Source organism: Patella vulgata, chromosome 1 (assembly GCF_932274485.2).
Source record: "Patella vulgata chromosome 1, xgPatVulg1.2, whole genome shotgun sequence".
NCBI classification, from domain to species: Eukaryota; Metazoa; Mollusca; class Gastropoda; family Patellidae; genus Patella; species Patella vulgata.
In genome coordinates, this window is record NC_065879.2 from 32,363,012 (window position 1) to 32,380,479 (window position 17,468).

Consider the following 17,468-nt stretch of genomic DNA (forward strand, 5'->3'; position numbering starts at 1 on the left):
CAATCAGTAGCGGACGATTAGTCCGATCCAGATCGCAAATGTGGACGATGGCTCTAACCAATGTACATGAAACAACTAGTCAAAATCATAGTAACAAAACAAAATGGGGGGAACTACATGGCAGTTCAAAAACATATACAATGACATTAAATTAACATAACAACATATTACAAAAATCAATTATTATACGTATCAATTGGCATCTATTTTATAATTTGGTTTGATTTATATTAATATGCAAAATATATATATTAGAATATTGAATAATTATTTTAATTAATTGTGATGATAGAAGGCGCAGTTCTCTTGCTGGACACTTCACAGGCATTGATAATAAGCAGGATGAAAAAAACGCCTAGAAAGTCATAAACTTTATTACAAATAAATTTCAACGGAAGAACCATCCGCCGATGCATACTTTCACCAGGAATGACCCACGTTTCGCATTTCCTTTACACTACATTTAATAATATCGCAGTCCTCTACGCCATAGATAAGATGTTTTGACGGTGTGGTCTAAACAAACACGTGATTGTTTTACGCTCAGAGTATCATAGCAAGACGCACGTGTAAATACTACTCAGGTCGTCTCTTCACAGCGAAATCATTCTACCATGAAATGTAACGTGAGGCTCAGAAAGGGATAAATAATGAAAGAGCAGAAAGTATTTGTCACTTTTCGGTTGAAACGACTCGATGATAAATACTATTTTTCACATGTTGGTTCACAATACGCGATAGAAATGTGATGTAAGTAACTTATTAGCACCTTTCCTCGGTGTATCGGTGAATATCAGGACAGTTTTGGTCGGGGGCCGCCTCGGCTTCGCCTCGGCTGGGCCCCTCGACCAAAACTGTCCTGATATTCACCGAGTAGGCTTCGCCTCGGCTGGGCCCCTCGACCAAAACTGTCCTGATATTCACCGATACACCTCGGAAAGGGTGCTAATAACTACTACATACAATACATGTATTTATATTTAACTGAATTGATTTTATTATATATTTTTTTATATTTTTACTGATTTTATAGATATTTTTTTTTTTTTACTGATTTTATAGATATTTATTTATTTTTTACTGATATTATAGATATTTATATTTTCTATATTTATTGTAAAGCGTACCTGAAAACACATTTAAAAGATAGTGCTATGTAAGTGTTGTATAATAATAATAATAGTAAATAATAACAGTAGTTGGAGATTTTAGAGGATCTTTTTTCTGAGAACAGAGATTTCAGTTGGCAGTATAGGGTTCTACATAACTTTTTATACGTCCACATTCATAATGTGAACGTATTATGCCGTCGCCCCTGTCTGTGTGTGTGTGTGTGTGTATGTATGTATGTATGTGTGTGTGTGTGTGTGTGTGTGTCTGTGGTTCGCCTACAGGGCGCAATTCTTCATGGATTTTCTTCAAACTTGGTATACTTATTCCTTATACCCCAAGGAAGATCCCTATTGTTTTTGGTGCATGCCCGACCCCCCGGGGCAGAGCCACGCCCATTTCTAGTATTTGTTTGTTTGTCGTCTACAGGCCACATTTCTTAACTAATAATCTTGAAACTTTGCATACACATTCTTTGTACCCTAAGGAACATCCCTATCGTTTGGGGTGCATGCCCAACCCCCAGGGGCAGAGCCACGCCCATTTTCTTTTCGTGTGTCTTTGTGTCGCCTACAGGGCGCAATTCTTACTGGATTTTCTTCAAACTTGGTATACTTATTCCTTATACCCCAAGGAAGATCCCTATTGTTTTTGGTGCATGCCCGACCCCCAGGGGCAGAGCCACGCCCATTTCTAGTTATTCTTTAAGTGGCATTTAGCGATCAGGGAACAAATTAACAGAACACAGTTTTTATGGGATACAATCACTAGTTTATTCTAAAAGCACGACGTTTCCACAAGTATTCTCTTATCGTTATCAATCAAGCAAAAAAAAACAAAAAAAAAACGTCATGCTTTTAGAATAAAGACATCGATTGTTTTAAAATAAAAATTGTGTTCTGTTAATGTGAACGAAATGTTATACTGATAGCAGTCCTACAACCCAGTTTTATTTCACAGACCCTCAATGCAAACTGGACCATATCAAACAAAACAGGAATGTGGACGTATATTGCTGCGTTAGCGATGCTCTTGTTATATAAGATGGAGCTTGGCCATTTAACACTTTGAAGACAAATAGGAGTAACTGAATTGGGAGCCAATGTAGGGATTGCAATACAGGGGAGACCTGTTGATAATTTTTAGTTTTTAGTGAAGAATTTTGAACATGTTGTAGCTTGTTAATCTGATTGATTAGATTTTAGTGCTAAATTGATTCCTATGACCTAATAATAGTGATTTGACAACTTATTAAGCAATAAATAATAATATAGATATTATTATGTTTTGACTTCCTTAGAAAATATGCAACTATATCGCTTTAAATGTCAGTGCATAAAAAAGAAACAAATAAACAATTTATGTTTTATTTCAGTAACAAAAATATCTTGGTTATAAACACAAACCAAAATTCCAAGTTAAGCATTTAATAATGCTCTACTTGAACACAAACAATGACAACCAGGTACCATTTAGTTTATGTACTAAATGATGCTCAAGTTTGAGGAAAGTTTTTTTACAAACATAAATATTAATTTCTACTGTCTTTATCAATTCCAAGTGTCCATTATGGAAATACATGTAATAACAGCTGTCTTTTAACAGGAAATGCAAAACAAATGGAATCGGCCAGGCTAAAATATAATAGCAAAGAAATTCTCCTTTGTCCTTCCAAATATTCACAATATATACAGAGGCATAGTCATTAAACAAGCCTATTTGTCACCAGTAACTTCATCTTCATGAAGCAACATATTTGGTATTCCATTTGTTATTGGGAACTTTCTACCCGTTTCTGGACAGACTAAATTACCTTCTATAATCTCAACCTATAAATAAAAATGTCATATTATTACTATTCAACTATCATATTCTTATTCTTCTTTCTTATCCATAGGGGATGGATGGCCGAATCGTTAGTGAATCTATACACTAAATTTCATCACTCTCTATTAGGTAGAATCAAAGTTATCTTGTTCCAAAACATCGACCAATGAAATTATTTAGCTCTGCTTAGCTTTAGTGGAAAATGTTAATCATTGAACCCATTGAAGACATTCACCTAATGAACATCTAAACCGAGTTTAAACATTCTACCTCAGTTAAAAGCAGAGTTGTTTAGAACCAAAGTTATCATGTTCCAAAGTCTCAATCAATCGAATCAATTATCTCAGCTTAGCCTTAGTGGAAAATGTGCACGATCGAACAATGTCAAGGCATTCACCTAATAGTCTTGACCAATCAGATTGAAGTCTCTACTCAGCCTAAACAGAAAATGCTCATCATCGAACTCAGTCAAGGTAATGACGCAATGAAAATATACACAAAGTTTCACCACTATCACTCAAATAGAATCAAATTGCTTATTGCTCTGCTTACCCTGAGCAGAAAATGCCCATTATCAAACTTAGTCATGGTATTGACATAATTAAACTTTACACCAAGTTTCATCACTCTCACTTAATTAGAACTAAAGTTATCCTGTCCCAAAGCATCAACCGATCAAATTGCTTATTTCTGCTTAGCTTTAGCAGAAACTGCTCATCAAGGCATCATTCATCATTAGAAAATTACATGTTGACATCACCTATCTCACATTGCTCATGATCCTTTAACATTATCAATAAGGCCTTTGATTTTTGAATGAATCAACCTGGATTTGTGTACATGAATCTGTTAGTCAAATGATGTTTTAAAGAGAAGTGGGCATAATGTTTATTCATTTCTTTATTGACATATTTAATATCTAGAATTTATTTACTGGATAATGACATACTATAATGTCAAATGACAGCAATTTTTTTCCTTTTTCATAAAATTTGACAAGTACATGTGTATTTGTCATAATGCTCAAGGATTCGGATTCAGATGTTTAAGTATAAACTGAGAATCTTTATGGGAACCTGATTTTGAGAATATCACGATTTTCTTAGCTTGTTAGATAAACTTTACCTGTAATAAGAGATTATGTGCAATTTTCAGAAAATCTTCATTTGATTCATAATTTTCTGCAATAGTTTCTGGTACTCCTTCTGCTTTTTTGATCTATTGAAAAAAAAAAAAACTTTGCTATTTCTGGATAAAGAACACTATTGTTAATTGTCATAATAAAGACCTATCACAATAAGGTTTTTTTTTCTTAGTGCAGAGACAATAGCAATATTACTGTCTACAAGTACTTCCATGTGATCTTTTAAGGGTCATCTGATCAATTACATGTACAATCATTTTGAGATTCAATCCTAACCCAGGGACATTCTTTTCGCCATGTCTGTGATTCTCCCAAAAACGTCAAACGGTGAACGCCAAAAAATAGGAATAATAGGACTTGATGATCGAGATTTCTTTATTTCCTGCATATTTTTTATTCTGCGCTAAAATATAGAATTGTCGGAGAATTTAAAACGAAAGGAATAAATAGTCTGTGCTGATAATAAGCGAAGGCGAATATTTTAAATGCCATTTATTAAAGAGGTGCCTTCCACCCACTTAATTCATTAAATATTCACTTATCGGTGTTAATAAATTTACGCTGATGAAATAATAATTATTATTTATGGTTTTTCGACCAAAATTATATTTCAAGATAATATAATTTCTGAGTTTTCTCCTAATTTAAATACATGGGCAGAAAAAAAAAAAACATGCATTTGTCGCAATGCGTTAATTTTGTTGCTAATTTCTGTCATTAACGAATACTATTTATAATAGGCCTAATAAAGAAATACTTTTTCTTTAAGAGTGCCTTATGTTTTATTTATTAATTTGTTATTTACAGTCTTTCTATCAAAATTAAATATCTAGATAAATTAATCTTGGTGGTTTTCTGCTCTTTCTAGCCTACAATAGTAGGAGAACCTTTGAACACTTAAAGATAGGTTCCCAGAAAAGTATTTATCAGGTTGTTATTGCCTATAAAAGTAATGCAATTTTGGTGTGTATGGAAAGTAGAGATATCCAATCTTACTAGAAAAATACTAGATTCCCTGAAAAACACTCATGGAGCGTATACAGGACAAAAATGTTAGGGTTTCCCTTATCGACAGCCCGACGATTAGGAATATCTGCACGTGTGACGTCGAAGGCTGCACGCGAACATTGAGCGCTTTGTGTACATGCTGATAAACTTAATGAAGAGTTAGACGTACAACACTTTCTGAGATAAAAATCACGGGAAAAGACCCGGGCAGTGAATAATCCGAGAATTTAATTAGGATTCGATATTTGTAATAAATAGTCAGCGATTACAGACAGCATCGTCTTGTATATGCAATGAATTCTTCTTTTGTGTTCGCTGCCGTTGCTATAGGTATGGAGAGAGGTAAGTCACGTGATACAAACATGACCTCTTTTGATCGATTTTTATAGCAGAGCATTCCTTGGCAATTACAATGTTTTGGGAAGGATTTGAAGCAAAATTATGATAAATTAATTAGTTTGAATATGTTTTTAGTCCAAATATATCATCAAATCACCCAGTTTGTTACCGGAAATGTATCTTTAAAATGACTAGAAAAAACACTAAAATGACTATTCAAATATTCTAGACCTGCATCTTGGCGATGGCGTGTCAATTTCATCTAAAATTTTGCATTAGCCCAATTAGTTTCAAATCATGTCAAATCAAAAATAACTCTTTATTACAAAAGAAGACCTCCTTAACAGGCCTTCACATTGAGGTGTGCTGTTGCTTTTGCACTCCATCGCTCACTTAAATCCCAATCTAGGTGCATATTTTATTGCTCTCCTCAGTCCTCCAAAATTGATCTCCCTACTGCATATTTTATTTCTCCAAAAGTAAGAAATTATTTCATGTTTACTTTGTATTTAATTCCCATTAATTAGTTCTGTACAGATGTCAAATGCGATCACAGAATATTTTAATCTGTTATCATTTTCCTTCGTAAGAATCGGTCACATACATGGTAGCCATCATGCTATTTTATTAATTTACAATCTCAAGAAACATTTATTGGGAAACTTAAAGATACATTATGGGAGATTCAATAACGAGTTGGCAGTTCTCACAATAATATGTAAAAACTAGACAATGTAAAGGCAATTTGCTGAAAATTTCATTCAAATTGATCCACTATGAACCGAGAAAAAAGCGATTGAATTTCCGCCTAGCCTTGATCATCATTACTAAAGTCAGTATGATAAACAGCATAGTCTCGATTATCCATTTAAGATCGCAGGCTAGCGATGCCATCTAGAGTTGATTGTGGTCTGGATAAGTTAATTAATGCCTAATTAATAATTTAGATAACATTTCAGGCCTAAAGAAAGACTTGCAATAGACAGATTTAGCTCTTGCATAATGTATGTTTAATGTGCATAACACACCAACACTATACCCACCCAAAAAAGTGTTTCCTATTATTAGCTATTAATAAACACCAATTAACTTATTTATTTTCTGCTTATCCATAATGCTAAGACTCAATTTTTAAATTCTCAGCAATAGCGGCATTATCCTGTGATCTCCCATGAAAATACTATGCATTGATTACCATATAAGGCACCATACAGCATTTAATACATGTACAAACATAGTGATATGGTTAATTTTGACACAAAAACTTCATGCTTGATACGATTGTGAATAACAAACAAGCCCTGATAATATGTGGAAGTTGATGGCCATGCCTTTTAACAAGTGATTTTAGTTATCAATGAATTTTAAAATGGGTGGACACACTAGCCGATTGCTTCGCCCAATTCACCAGTCGATTGCATCACCTTTCACGTCACATGATTAAACATGGCGGCGTCTATGTCTTAAACAATCATGTGCTTTCTCAATATGAGTGGATGATGAGTGGTGATTGGCTAATGAATTCTACATTCGGCTGAATGCTTCGGCGAAGCGGACACACCAGGCGAATATATCAAACCTGTTTGATTTGGGCGAATCATTCGGCTGAATAGACATTTGGACGAATGACAGTGGACACACTAGGCGAATTTCGACACTGATTGATTCGAACGAACGATTCGGCTAGTGTGTCCACCGCTTTAGAAATAAAATGCCGGAAATCAATAGATAAACAAAATGTGAAGTAGCCACTGTTCATTAATTTGTCACATTGATAAGATATGTATTATATTACATACATCACCAGCAGCTGTATATAAAGCTGGCCAGTCTAACTTTGCAATCATCCGGCTTATAAATTCAGGATTAAAATCAACTTCTTTTTCTTCAATTTTACTGGCCTAAAAAAGAAACAAAACAAAGTATTACTTTAATTGCCCATATAGGTCTGCACCAATCGGGTTAGAACACATACATGTGCTATGATAGCAATTTTGCCCCAACTGCTGTTTCCATGTAGACACCATATGTCAATGCATACTTTTACGTACACAGCCACATGAACACAGGACCTCAAGTTTTATATCACCCGAACAACTAGACACCGTGGCTCTGTCTTAATAAAGGTGAAGCTGGACTCTCAATTTGGTCACTATTCCACTTTCGCAAATCTTCCACTTTACGTTCTTATTAAGCTGCAATACCAAAATACTGCTCTACCCCACCTATTTTTTTAATCACAAAATTCTACTTGAAAATAGAGTTGAACAGAATTATTATAAATTTGTGTGTGTGTGTGTGTAAGGGGGGTGGGTGGTAGTGTGGACGGCTGTATGGTTAGCACATGCGCACTGTATCATAAGGTATGTCATTGAGCCAACCAGCATGGTTTTGATTCCACGGTTGCCTGTCCAAACTCTTGGGTTTTCTCTGGGTTCTCCAGTTTCCTCCCACTGCTAAAGAGTGCAAGCAAATTATTGAAATAAAATTGAACCATATGTTAGTCCTGAAATGATCTAGTTTGTGTCCAGTGGACCTTAAAACCCACCTCTCTCTCTCTCTCTCTCTCTCTCTCTCTCTCTCACACACACACAATTTGTGTCAGAAATGATTCCTTTTGGTGAAAAAAAAAGAATTAAGGTGAAAAATAGAAAGTAAGGATTCCAAAATAGCCTAAGAACAGAGGTAGCGGTAGAGCGGTATTTTAATATTGCAGTCTAATAGAAATGAACACGAAGAGTCTGAGGACAGTATCCGATCAGAGGCCATTCTTGAAATGAAATGGGGTTTAACGTTCTACTGTTCTGCTCAGACTGGGCTAATGTCGTAATGAAGACGACATACACCATATAAGTCTGTGCTTTTACGTTTTCTATAAAGAGAAAAAGGCTGAAAACAACATTTTCCCTAGCATTTACCATGTTAAGACACATGAAGAATACGGTAGGTCTGCCAGAGCTAAAAAAAAAATAAATAGACACTGGAAATATGTCATGCGTAAAACCTCCTGTATATATATATAAGGGAAATTATAGCCGGCTAGTGGCCCTATGGTCTACTCTAATATCAAATTCCAACTGCCAAAGGATCTTTTACATGCATACCAATGTGTACACGGGACCTCGCTTTTCTGTCCCATCCGAACGACTATACACTATTTACGCCTTTCCTTCTCTGGCACTCCGTCCTGCACCAGTGACAAGGGGGAACCACGCCGGAAATTTCCGATGAACTTTCTCGGCCAACGCCTAAAGGAACTACTACATACCATAATCTTCAAAGGAAACCCTTTTGTAACACCTTTAACGAAGTTAGATGACAACATGTTATGTGTTAAAAGCTTCATTTTGTTTCTTAAATCCTCTTTTTTAATAAACACGCTTCAAATTGTGCAATTTTCATTTGTTGATGTTTGAACTGTATTTAAATTGGAGAATACGTGTAGCTAAAACGGAAACAGATATAATTAAAATTCTAAGAAATCAATTCTATTTGCATCACAGTTTAGGTGCTCTATTATTGAATTGAACAAATATATCATTACACAGCAGAAATAATAATTTTACAGTTATTTGTTGATATTTGGTTTTAGAAATAATAACCTTTTCGTTTCATTCGTGTGACTTAATGCAGTTGTTATTTTGAAACAACCAATATGGCTGCGCCCACAAAACACATGTAAATATTCGGTATTGCATTTGCATGCATTTTTGAAAAAGAAAACACTGTACTTGCAGTAAGGGCCCCTGAATGGACTTTGCATTTATATTTTTATTTTTATCATTTTGCTTTACATTAGTTTCCTCGCAATAAAATGATCTTGTCAAAAACTACAGTCAGTTGTTGTCGGCTATTGGCATTGCCTTGGCATATTTATTATAATTATGATTATACCGTCCAATCTTCTAATATTAATAAGTTATAATGATAAGATGTATTATAAGGTCCATGATTATACCTCCTCACCTGAGATTTTGATTGCATGTTTTTTTATATTTTAACTGAGGTAAATTTTCTTGGGATGTAATATTTATTTGACTACAGATAATTTTAGTCTGTAGTAATTAGTATGTAGCAGGGAAGCAAAGTATATTATAATAGAATTTTTGATATTAATATAAAGACTATAGGTAGCAATGCTAAAGATCTCTAGGGGCGCCACCGATACTATTTTTATCGTGGTTGAAAAATCAGACTGTAAAATGAGCCTACAATTTTTGGCAATACACAATTACTGATTTTATTACTATTGATCCGCAACATTTTGACAAGCAAATGATGGAATACGTAATAATAGCTGGTGGGTTGGCATCTGCTTCCACATTAGTGATTCCAAAGACAAAGTATTAGGAGAAGTAAACTTAATCCTGTAATTAGAATATGATTTTTTAATCTTTCCATTTGTGACCAAAGGATGTACCGTACATAAAAGAAATGACTGCCCATGCTCCAATAAATATGTAGGTGAAACTAGACACCTCTGTAGATGTACGATAAAAGAACACAAGTGCCTTGCCACCACCAACTATTCAGCCATAGCAGATCATATCACATACAACAAACACCATAAAATTATGTTGGACCACCAAGCAAAAACTCTTGCAGTAGACCGCCTCTAGAAGAAAACCAGGGAACTACTTAAGGCCATCAACATAAAGAGTATCAAACTTATACATTGACCAGTTTCTTAATCTATACAACTGTTTGTTCCCAGTACACCCCCACCCTTATCCACATATTTGTATTTGACTGTGATATCACCCCCATTAATGAATAAACGGCAAATATATATATATATGTATAACTTACTTTATTAAGATGAGAGTATCCACGTTGAAATGCTGCATAGTAATAAATAGAAATAAATTCAGTAATTGTGTAAGCTTACCTATTAAAATTGTACTTTGTGATGTTCACTTTATACGAAATACCTGTAAAAGGAGTAATAATATAAAGACTGTCTGTAGTTTAGGAGTATGATTGAAATGGCATTTTGCATGGTGAAGTTTCTTTTATAAGATAGCCAACTGTTGCATGTCCGAAAGACAACCCTAAAATATGGGCATGATAGTAGAAAAAGAAATTAATTTCCAACATTTTGAATTTTTTTGTAGAAAAAAGTGACACAGTACCAAAATGGATGATTCAAGTGTATTTGAAACTGAATTAAATTTTTGCCCAGATTGTGGAACAATCCTGCCATTGCCTGGAACAGAAGAATTTGTTGCATGTCTAAAATGTGGATACAAGCTTGATTTAACAAGTATGTTTATTTTATCACCAATCGCTTAAACATACATTAGGCAAGAGCTAAATCTGCCTATTGCAGGTCTTTCTTTAGGCCTGAAATGCAATCTAAATTATTGATTAGACATTAATTAACTCATCCAGACCATAATCAACCCACGATGGCATCGCTAGCCTGCGATATTTATTGGGTTTGGTTCCGATTTTCTGCTCGACTTTCATTCATAATTTAATCATGAACTGGATAATCGAGACTGTTTTTTTATTGTACCAACTTCAGTAATGATGATCGAGGCTAGGCCGAAAATTCAATCGCTAAAATCTTGGTTCAGAGTGGATAAATTTAACTGAAATTTTCAGCAAATTCCATTTACATCATCTAGTTTTTAACTATTATAGTGAGAACTGCCAGCTCTTTATCTAATCTCCCATAATGAATCTTTAATTACTGCATGATAAATTTGAACAAAAATACATTCCTAGAAGCCTACATATGTACATAAGTTGTAGGCTGTTTACAGGCTGCCATACTTACTTGTTTTGTGTCACTTAATGTCCAGTCAACAATCATGACAAATATTGCATTTCAGCTGCATTATGACTCACCAGCACTTCCAGTCTAATCTGTGGTGCATTTTCATTGCATCACAGTATATTTAGAGATATGTTATTATTTTTGCGAGGCACCCTGGGCCTATGTTCTATATATTCTGTTCAATATACTCCTTTCTCCACATGAAGATATTTAATGATGATTATTATTTGCATATCCTTTACTCAAGTGTTCAGAGGTACTATACAAGTTACAATAGCATATTGCAACATTTTTATCGGACATATAAATATCTATAGAATATGGAACATAAATATAAAGGTGTAAAAACATTTGTAATATATAAGAAAATTGTAAAGACATCATCAGATAAAAGCACTAATAAAAATATATAACTTCCATACATTTTTTAAAAATAAACAAGTCTTTACAAATTTTTTATATGATTCAACCGAGGTACTGCTTCTAATAGCAAGTGGGGGGTTTATTCCAAAGCTTTGGAGCTTGATAACAAAACACTGTTCTACATATGAAGAAATTGTCTTTAAAACATAGTTGTCAGATAAACTTAAGTCTTTTGAGGACATGCAAACTTTTAAAGTCAAATAGATATAGGCATGGGCAGTAATTATTTAAACACCTGTAAGAAAATAATAGAATCTTAAAATCTGTATAATAAACAAAATGTGACCAATGTAACTGATAGTAAGTACAGGCATAATATGTTCATGTCTTTTAAAGTAAGTGTAATAAAGCTTGCTACAAAATGTTGCACTCTCTATAATTTATCAAGAGGTAATCTAGCTGTAAGTGAATTAAAAATTGTCCAATCAGGAGGTGATAAATGTCTGTACAAGTGTTTTGGTATCCTCAATGGATATGTATTTAGGTATTTTATCAAAATTTCTTTATTGAAATTAACGCTTGTGTTGTCAAAAGCATATTACTATAAAAAAAGCCCCAACATACCTTGCAGGCACAACGGTCTTGACAACAAATGGATAGCCAGAAACTTTTTTTAAAAAATCATTTTTGGATCCAACAAGAATATATTCAGTTTTGTTAGTATTCATTCAATCCACCAGCCAGGTAACTGTATAGGTGCAGCTGTTTGACTTGGTATCTTGTTTGGCATTATATTTTTTATTAGAAAAAGTTACAAATATATACTTTTCATATACATAAGAAACCAGGCCAACCTGAGTACTGAGTTAAACCACAACACAGGTAATCTAAAGCTCTGATTAGAAACATGTCTGCTTAACATTAACATTAACATGGACAATAAGTAAAATCATTTTCAACAGATCTGATTTGAAAGTGTTAGAATAGATCAGTGTTTAGTTTTACAGTGAAAATCAAAATGGATCAAAAAAATAATTCTCGGTTCGCATGTATGGTTTATGATTTTGCTTCAGAATTCCATGGTGTATCTGTTGAATATAATTTAACATATAATAATATGGAAGAAATTCTGACTAATATGGGGAAAGATATGGAAGGTGTATCATCAGGACCAATGGTGAGTTAACATGTCAGATATTTAACAGTCACAGTGATAGTACAGATGACTTATGTAGTTTTCTTGATTGATGTTAAATGAAATTCTATAGTTTTTGATGGAGTAAGTATGTTGCAAGAGAGTAACAGATTGTGAAGAGTTGACTTTTTATTTGTTGTGATTGAAATAGTTTGAAAATAACGTTTGGTATTATTTATGTATTTGTAAATATTTCATATTTGTTCTGTTTGCCTAGGCTGATCGAACATGTTCTAAATGTGGAAATGAAGGAATGACATATACAACACGTCAGACGCGCGGTGCAGATGAAGGTCAAACAGTTTTTTATGGTTGTCCAGAATGCAAGTAAGCATGACTGATTGAATTTTATTTTTTTTAAAATCCTAACTTGAATCTAGTCCAGCTTAAATTATAGAGCCAGAAATTAAAGTCATTTTAGATAATAGCTAATATTTTAGGTTTAATCCATGCTCAATCTGGTTAAAACACAGAGCCTATTTCGTTTCGTTTTTATAGTTCAAAATTTCGTTTTACTTGTCTTTACTACACTTGGATCTGGAAGAGTTGTTATTTAACTTGTGTTCTGAATGGTGTCCGGGATAAGCCAATGAAACGGTCTGTTACGGCGAGCTTTAGGCGTATTTTGCACAGAACTGTGGGTAATCCACTAGTAACATCAATGCTGATTGGTTAATCAATTGTCTAACATCATAGGGTCATAAGTCGGTCTTTTGACCCCTGACGTGACCTATCGCTATAACTTGTCAGATCTTCATGTAGTGTAGGCCATCGAAAGTATAAAAAAACGAAACGAAATATAGATCTGTATTTTAATCAGACTGATCCATGCTAAGAGGTACTCAAAATAAAATATATCAATGGTAGATAATCTTGAAGGCAATACCCATGAGTCATACACTCTTTCTAATCATTGGATGATAAGTATGAATCATCACTCATTAAGTTTTTACTATACACTATAAACCCACATTTCATGTAGTATTTTGTTGTCACCCTGTTTGTCCACCCATCGGATATGTATCGATTTTTCTTCAGAGATTATGCCCCTGCCAGATTTTGTCTCAACTTACTTGGATTTTTTAATTAGTGCTGGGGAATGCTCACTAGTCCCGTAGTCTGTGGGTTCACTAGTTCGTGGGTTCATTAGTGCACTAGTCCGTGAGGTCATTAGTTAGGGTTCGGATTAGGTTTTTTGATACCCATATTTATAGTATTTCTTATAGTGGCGGACTAGTGAATCGGCCGGCAGACTAGTGAACCCCTCTCTTAGTGCTATTGAGAAATCCTTATTTTTCTTACGTTTTTACTTTCTCAAAAAAGTAAAAAGAAGTTTACAATAATCTTTTCACATGGAAAATTTAGCAGAAAACATGAACTGTGGTTAAATAGAAAAGATGACCATAGTTATTTGAAACTAATAATATTTAGAAATATTCTTGCATTAGGCCTACTTACCTCGATATGTGCATGTTCCTTATAAATCATAGCTGTTATTGTTAAGCATTACAGTGTGGTAAATAGAGCTACGGTGCAGTAGTTGGCAGAGAGCGATCGTTCTTCACTGTGCCTTTTCATTATGGCTAAATGACACTTGCTTACTTACCCACTACATGTATACCATTATTATATGTATTGTGTAGTTTTGTTTGGGTGGGTTTTTTATATGTCCACATTTTCATGTGGACATATATTGTCGTCGCCCTTGTATACCATTGTTATATGTATTGTGTAGTTTTGTTTGGGTGGGTTTGTTGTCGCCCCTGTCTGTCCATGTGTTTTTGTGTCCGTTCACATTTTTGTTTGTGGACACTCTACAGGTCACAAATTTTATCCAAGTTTAACAAAACATGAAATATAGGTGTATCTCCCAAAGATCTTGGTTCTTATCGAAATTGGCATGTATTGGGCCGCAACTTCATGGATTATAGCCCCTGATGGTACATAAAGTCATGTTTTTAACTTGTGGGCACTGTAGAGGTCACAATTTTTATACGCCCACATTTTCATGTGGACGTATTATGCCGTCGTCCCCTGTCCGTCCGGACGTCCACAATTGTTTGTGGACTCTCTGCAGGTCTCGGCCACTGTCGATATTGGCATGTATCGGATCGAAACTTCATGGATGACTGAGTTCGAATTTCGTGAAAATCGGCCCAAAATTGACAGACAAAATGGCCGCCGTTCGTTCCCAAATAGCGTAAGAATATGGTATATCAAGGTCGTGGACCCTATAGAGGTCACAATTTTTATCCGATTTTGTTGAAACTTGAAATGTAAGTTTATAACACAAAGATCTCAGTTCCTTTATATATTTGCGCATATCGAATTGTAATTTCCTGAATTATGGCCCTTGATTGTAGGAAAAATCACTTTCTAGTTAGCTTGTTCTCTATCCATCTCTCGATAATGTTGGCGTATCCTGCCTGGCAGCCGCTGGTTATCCGATTTTGTTGAAAATTGAAATGTAAGTTTATAACCCAAAGATCTCGGTTCCTTTCGATATTTGCGCATACTCGGACCGTAACTTCCTGAATTATGGCCCCTGATTGTAAGAAAAATCGCGTTTTTAGCTTGTGGACCCTATAGAGGTCATAATTTTTATCCGATTTAAAAAAACGTATTATTATATCACCGTTACACCCTAAGGACGGCTGAATTCGAATTTCGTGAAAATCGGCCCAAAACTGACAGATAAAATGGCCGCCCTTCGTTCTCAAATAGCGTAAAAATATGGTATATCAAGGCTGTGGACCGTATAGAGGTCACAATTTTAATCCAATTTTGTTGAAACTTGAAATGTAAGTTTATAACACTTAGATCTCGGTTCCTTTCGATATTTGCACATATCGAATTGTAATTTCCTGAATTATGGCCCTTGATTGTAGGAAAAATCACTTTCTTTTTAGCTTGTTCTCTATCCATCTCTCGAAAATGTGGGCGTATCCTGCCTGGCAGCCGCTGGTTATCCTATTTTAATGAAACTTGAAATGTATGTTTATAGCTCAAAGATCTTGGTTCCTTTCGATATTCGAACATATCAGACCGTCACTTCCTGAATTATAGCCCCTGATTTTACGAAAAATCAAGTTTTTTTACCCTGTGGAACCTCTAGAGGTCAAAATTTTTATCTGATTTAAAAAAAACTGTTTAAATATATATTCGTTACACACTAATGATGGTAGAGTGCAAATCTTGTGAAGATTGGACCGTAACTGATTGACAAAATGGCTGCTACTTATACGCAAATATTGAGCCGTAACTTGATTATGCCCCCCACCGATTGTACACAAAATCGCTTTTTTGTTTAGCTTGTTCTTTGTCCATCTCTTGCAAAATGTGGGTGTATCTGGCAACTGCTGGTTTTAATTTTTGGTAGTAATTATTCAACCTATTCAAAATTAAGAGAAAGATAACACAAACTGCCTTGGTAGGCCTATGGCTTTCAATTTCATCTAGCGTCAACTCATGGTTATCTATCATTTCTTTTCTCTAGTTATTTATGTTTACTCCAAAAATGCAACAAACGTCCTTTCATGTCAGAAGTAGCCAGGCTTATGTCAGCATCTGCAGTCTAGCAGAAAATTAATCAGTTTAATTGATTTTGTAAGGGAGATAACTCTACCTCTTGGCTAGAGCAGAGCAAAAGGGTTGAATTATAAGGAATAACTTTACAGCAGATCTTTTATTTATTTTTTTCAGACACCAAGAAATAGAATATTCCTGATTTAGACTTAATAACCCATAATGCTAGTGGCAAGGTTTTGTGGGAAAATACTTTGCACTCAAGTAGTTTTATAGCATAATAGTCTACATGGTTGTAACTATTATAAAGATCTATGTTACATAATATTTACTTATTGTTAATAAACTTATATATTTACATACGTTATATATCTTATTCTTAAAGGAGCTAAATCGCTAATATTTTGGATCCAGAAATTGACACAAATGGGTCACAACGCATATAATAATGTGTTATGAATGTATATAAACTGATTTACATTCAATCGTTTCCGTTTTTACTCTAATTTCAAATCACTTATGTTTGGCGAAATACGCCAGAAATCTCAAATGAATGACAATCTCTAGCATCTGGTTACCCCAGTTTCTACCGATAGTATTTATCTCCAGATAAGAATATGGGGTCACCGTTTGATATGACTTGTGGAATATGTCTAGCCTTGTTCTTCAAGTCCCTTTTGTCTTAAACATTGGATATCAGAAGCCCATCTTTTCCCGGTAAGATCACAACAGCAATGTTGATTTAAATTAACAAAACATTTGTGTTTTCAATGTCAAAGACTTTGGATGATATTGAGTTACAGACTTAGCTACTTTAACCTGTCTGTACGTTCATTGTATACAGTGCATATTTTCGACATTTGTCAGAACCACGGAAGGGATTTCAATCCGTTAAAATCAGTGATTCAACAATAACATCCTCTCAATCAGTTTAAAATCTTGGAGTTTACTGTGATCAAGGTATTAAAATGAAGTCACATCTCTATTATTTGCAAGTCATTAAATTTTCATCTACACAACACTGGTAAACTTCGACCATTTATAATGTCTGATATCGCTAAAATGTTAACTAACGCTTTTGTTCTCTCCAAACTAGATTACTGCAATTCACTTCTATACCAATTACCAGCATCAGATATAGACAAGTCTCTAGAAAATTCAGAACAAAGCTGCAG

General features: G+C 34.4%; 2 protein-coding genes across 2 annotated transcripts; one reads left to right on the forward strand and one right to left on the reverse strand.

Annotated features, from left to right (window-relative positions):
• Positions 1 to 1,924: 1,924 nt before the first annotated feature.
• LOC126828396 (uncharacterized) lies at positions 1,925 to 8,867 on the reverse strand. The gene is made up of 4 exons (XM_050558186.2): positions 8,697 to 8,867; positions 7,228 to 7,329; positions 4,063 to 4,155; positions 1,925 to 2,939 (listed from the first exon to the last, which is right to left on the reverse strand). The coding sequence occupies exons 1-4, from the start codon at positions 8,772 to 8,774 to the stop codon at positions 2,826 to 2,828; spliced, it is 387 nt and encodes a 128-aa protein (XP_050414143.1). The 5' UTR covers positions 8,775 to 8,867; the 3' UTR covers positions 1,925 to 2,825.
• Positions 8,868 to 9,048: 181 nt separating this feature from the next.
• Positions 9,049 to 16,655, forward strand: LOC126828402 (DNA-directed RNA polymerase I subunit RPA12). The gene is made up of 5 exons (XM_050558197.2): positions 9,049 to 9,106; positions 10,543 to 10,691; positions 12,647 to 12,750; positions 12,986 to 13,095; positions 16,471 to 16,655. The coding sequence occupies exons 2-5, from the start codon at positions 10,565 to 10,567 to the stop codon at positions 16,493 to 16,495; spliced, it is 366 nt and encodes a 121-aa protein (XP_050414154.1). The 5' UTR covers positions 9,049 to 9,106; positions 10,543 to 10,564; the 3' UTR covers positions 16,496 to 16,655.
• Positions 16,656 to 17,468: the final 813 nt, after the last annotated feature.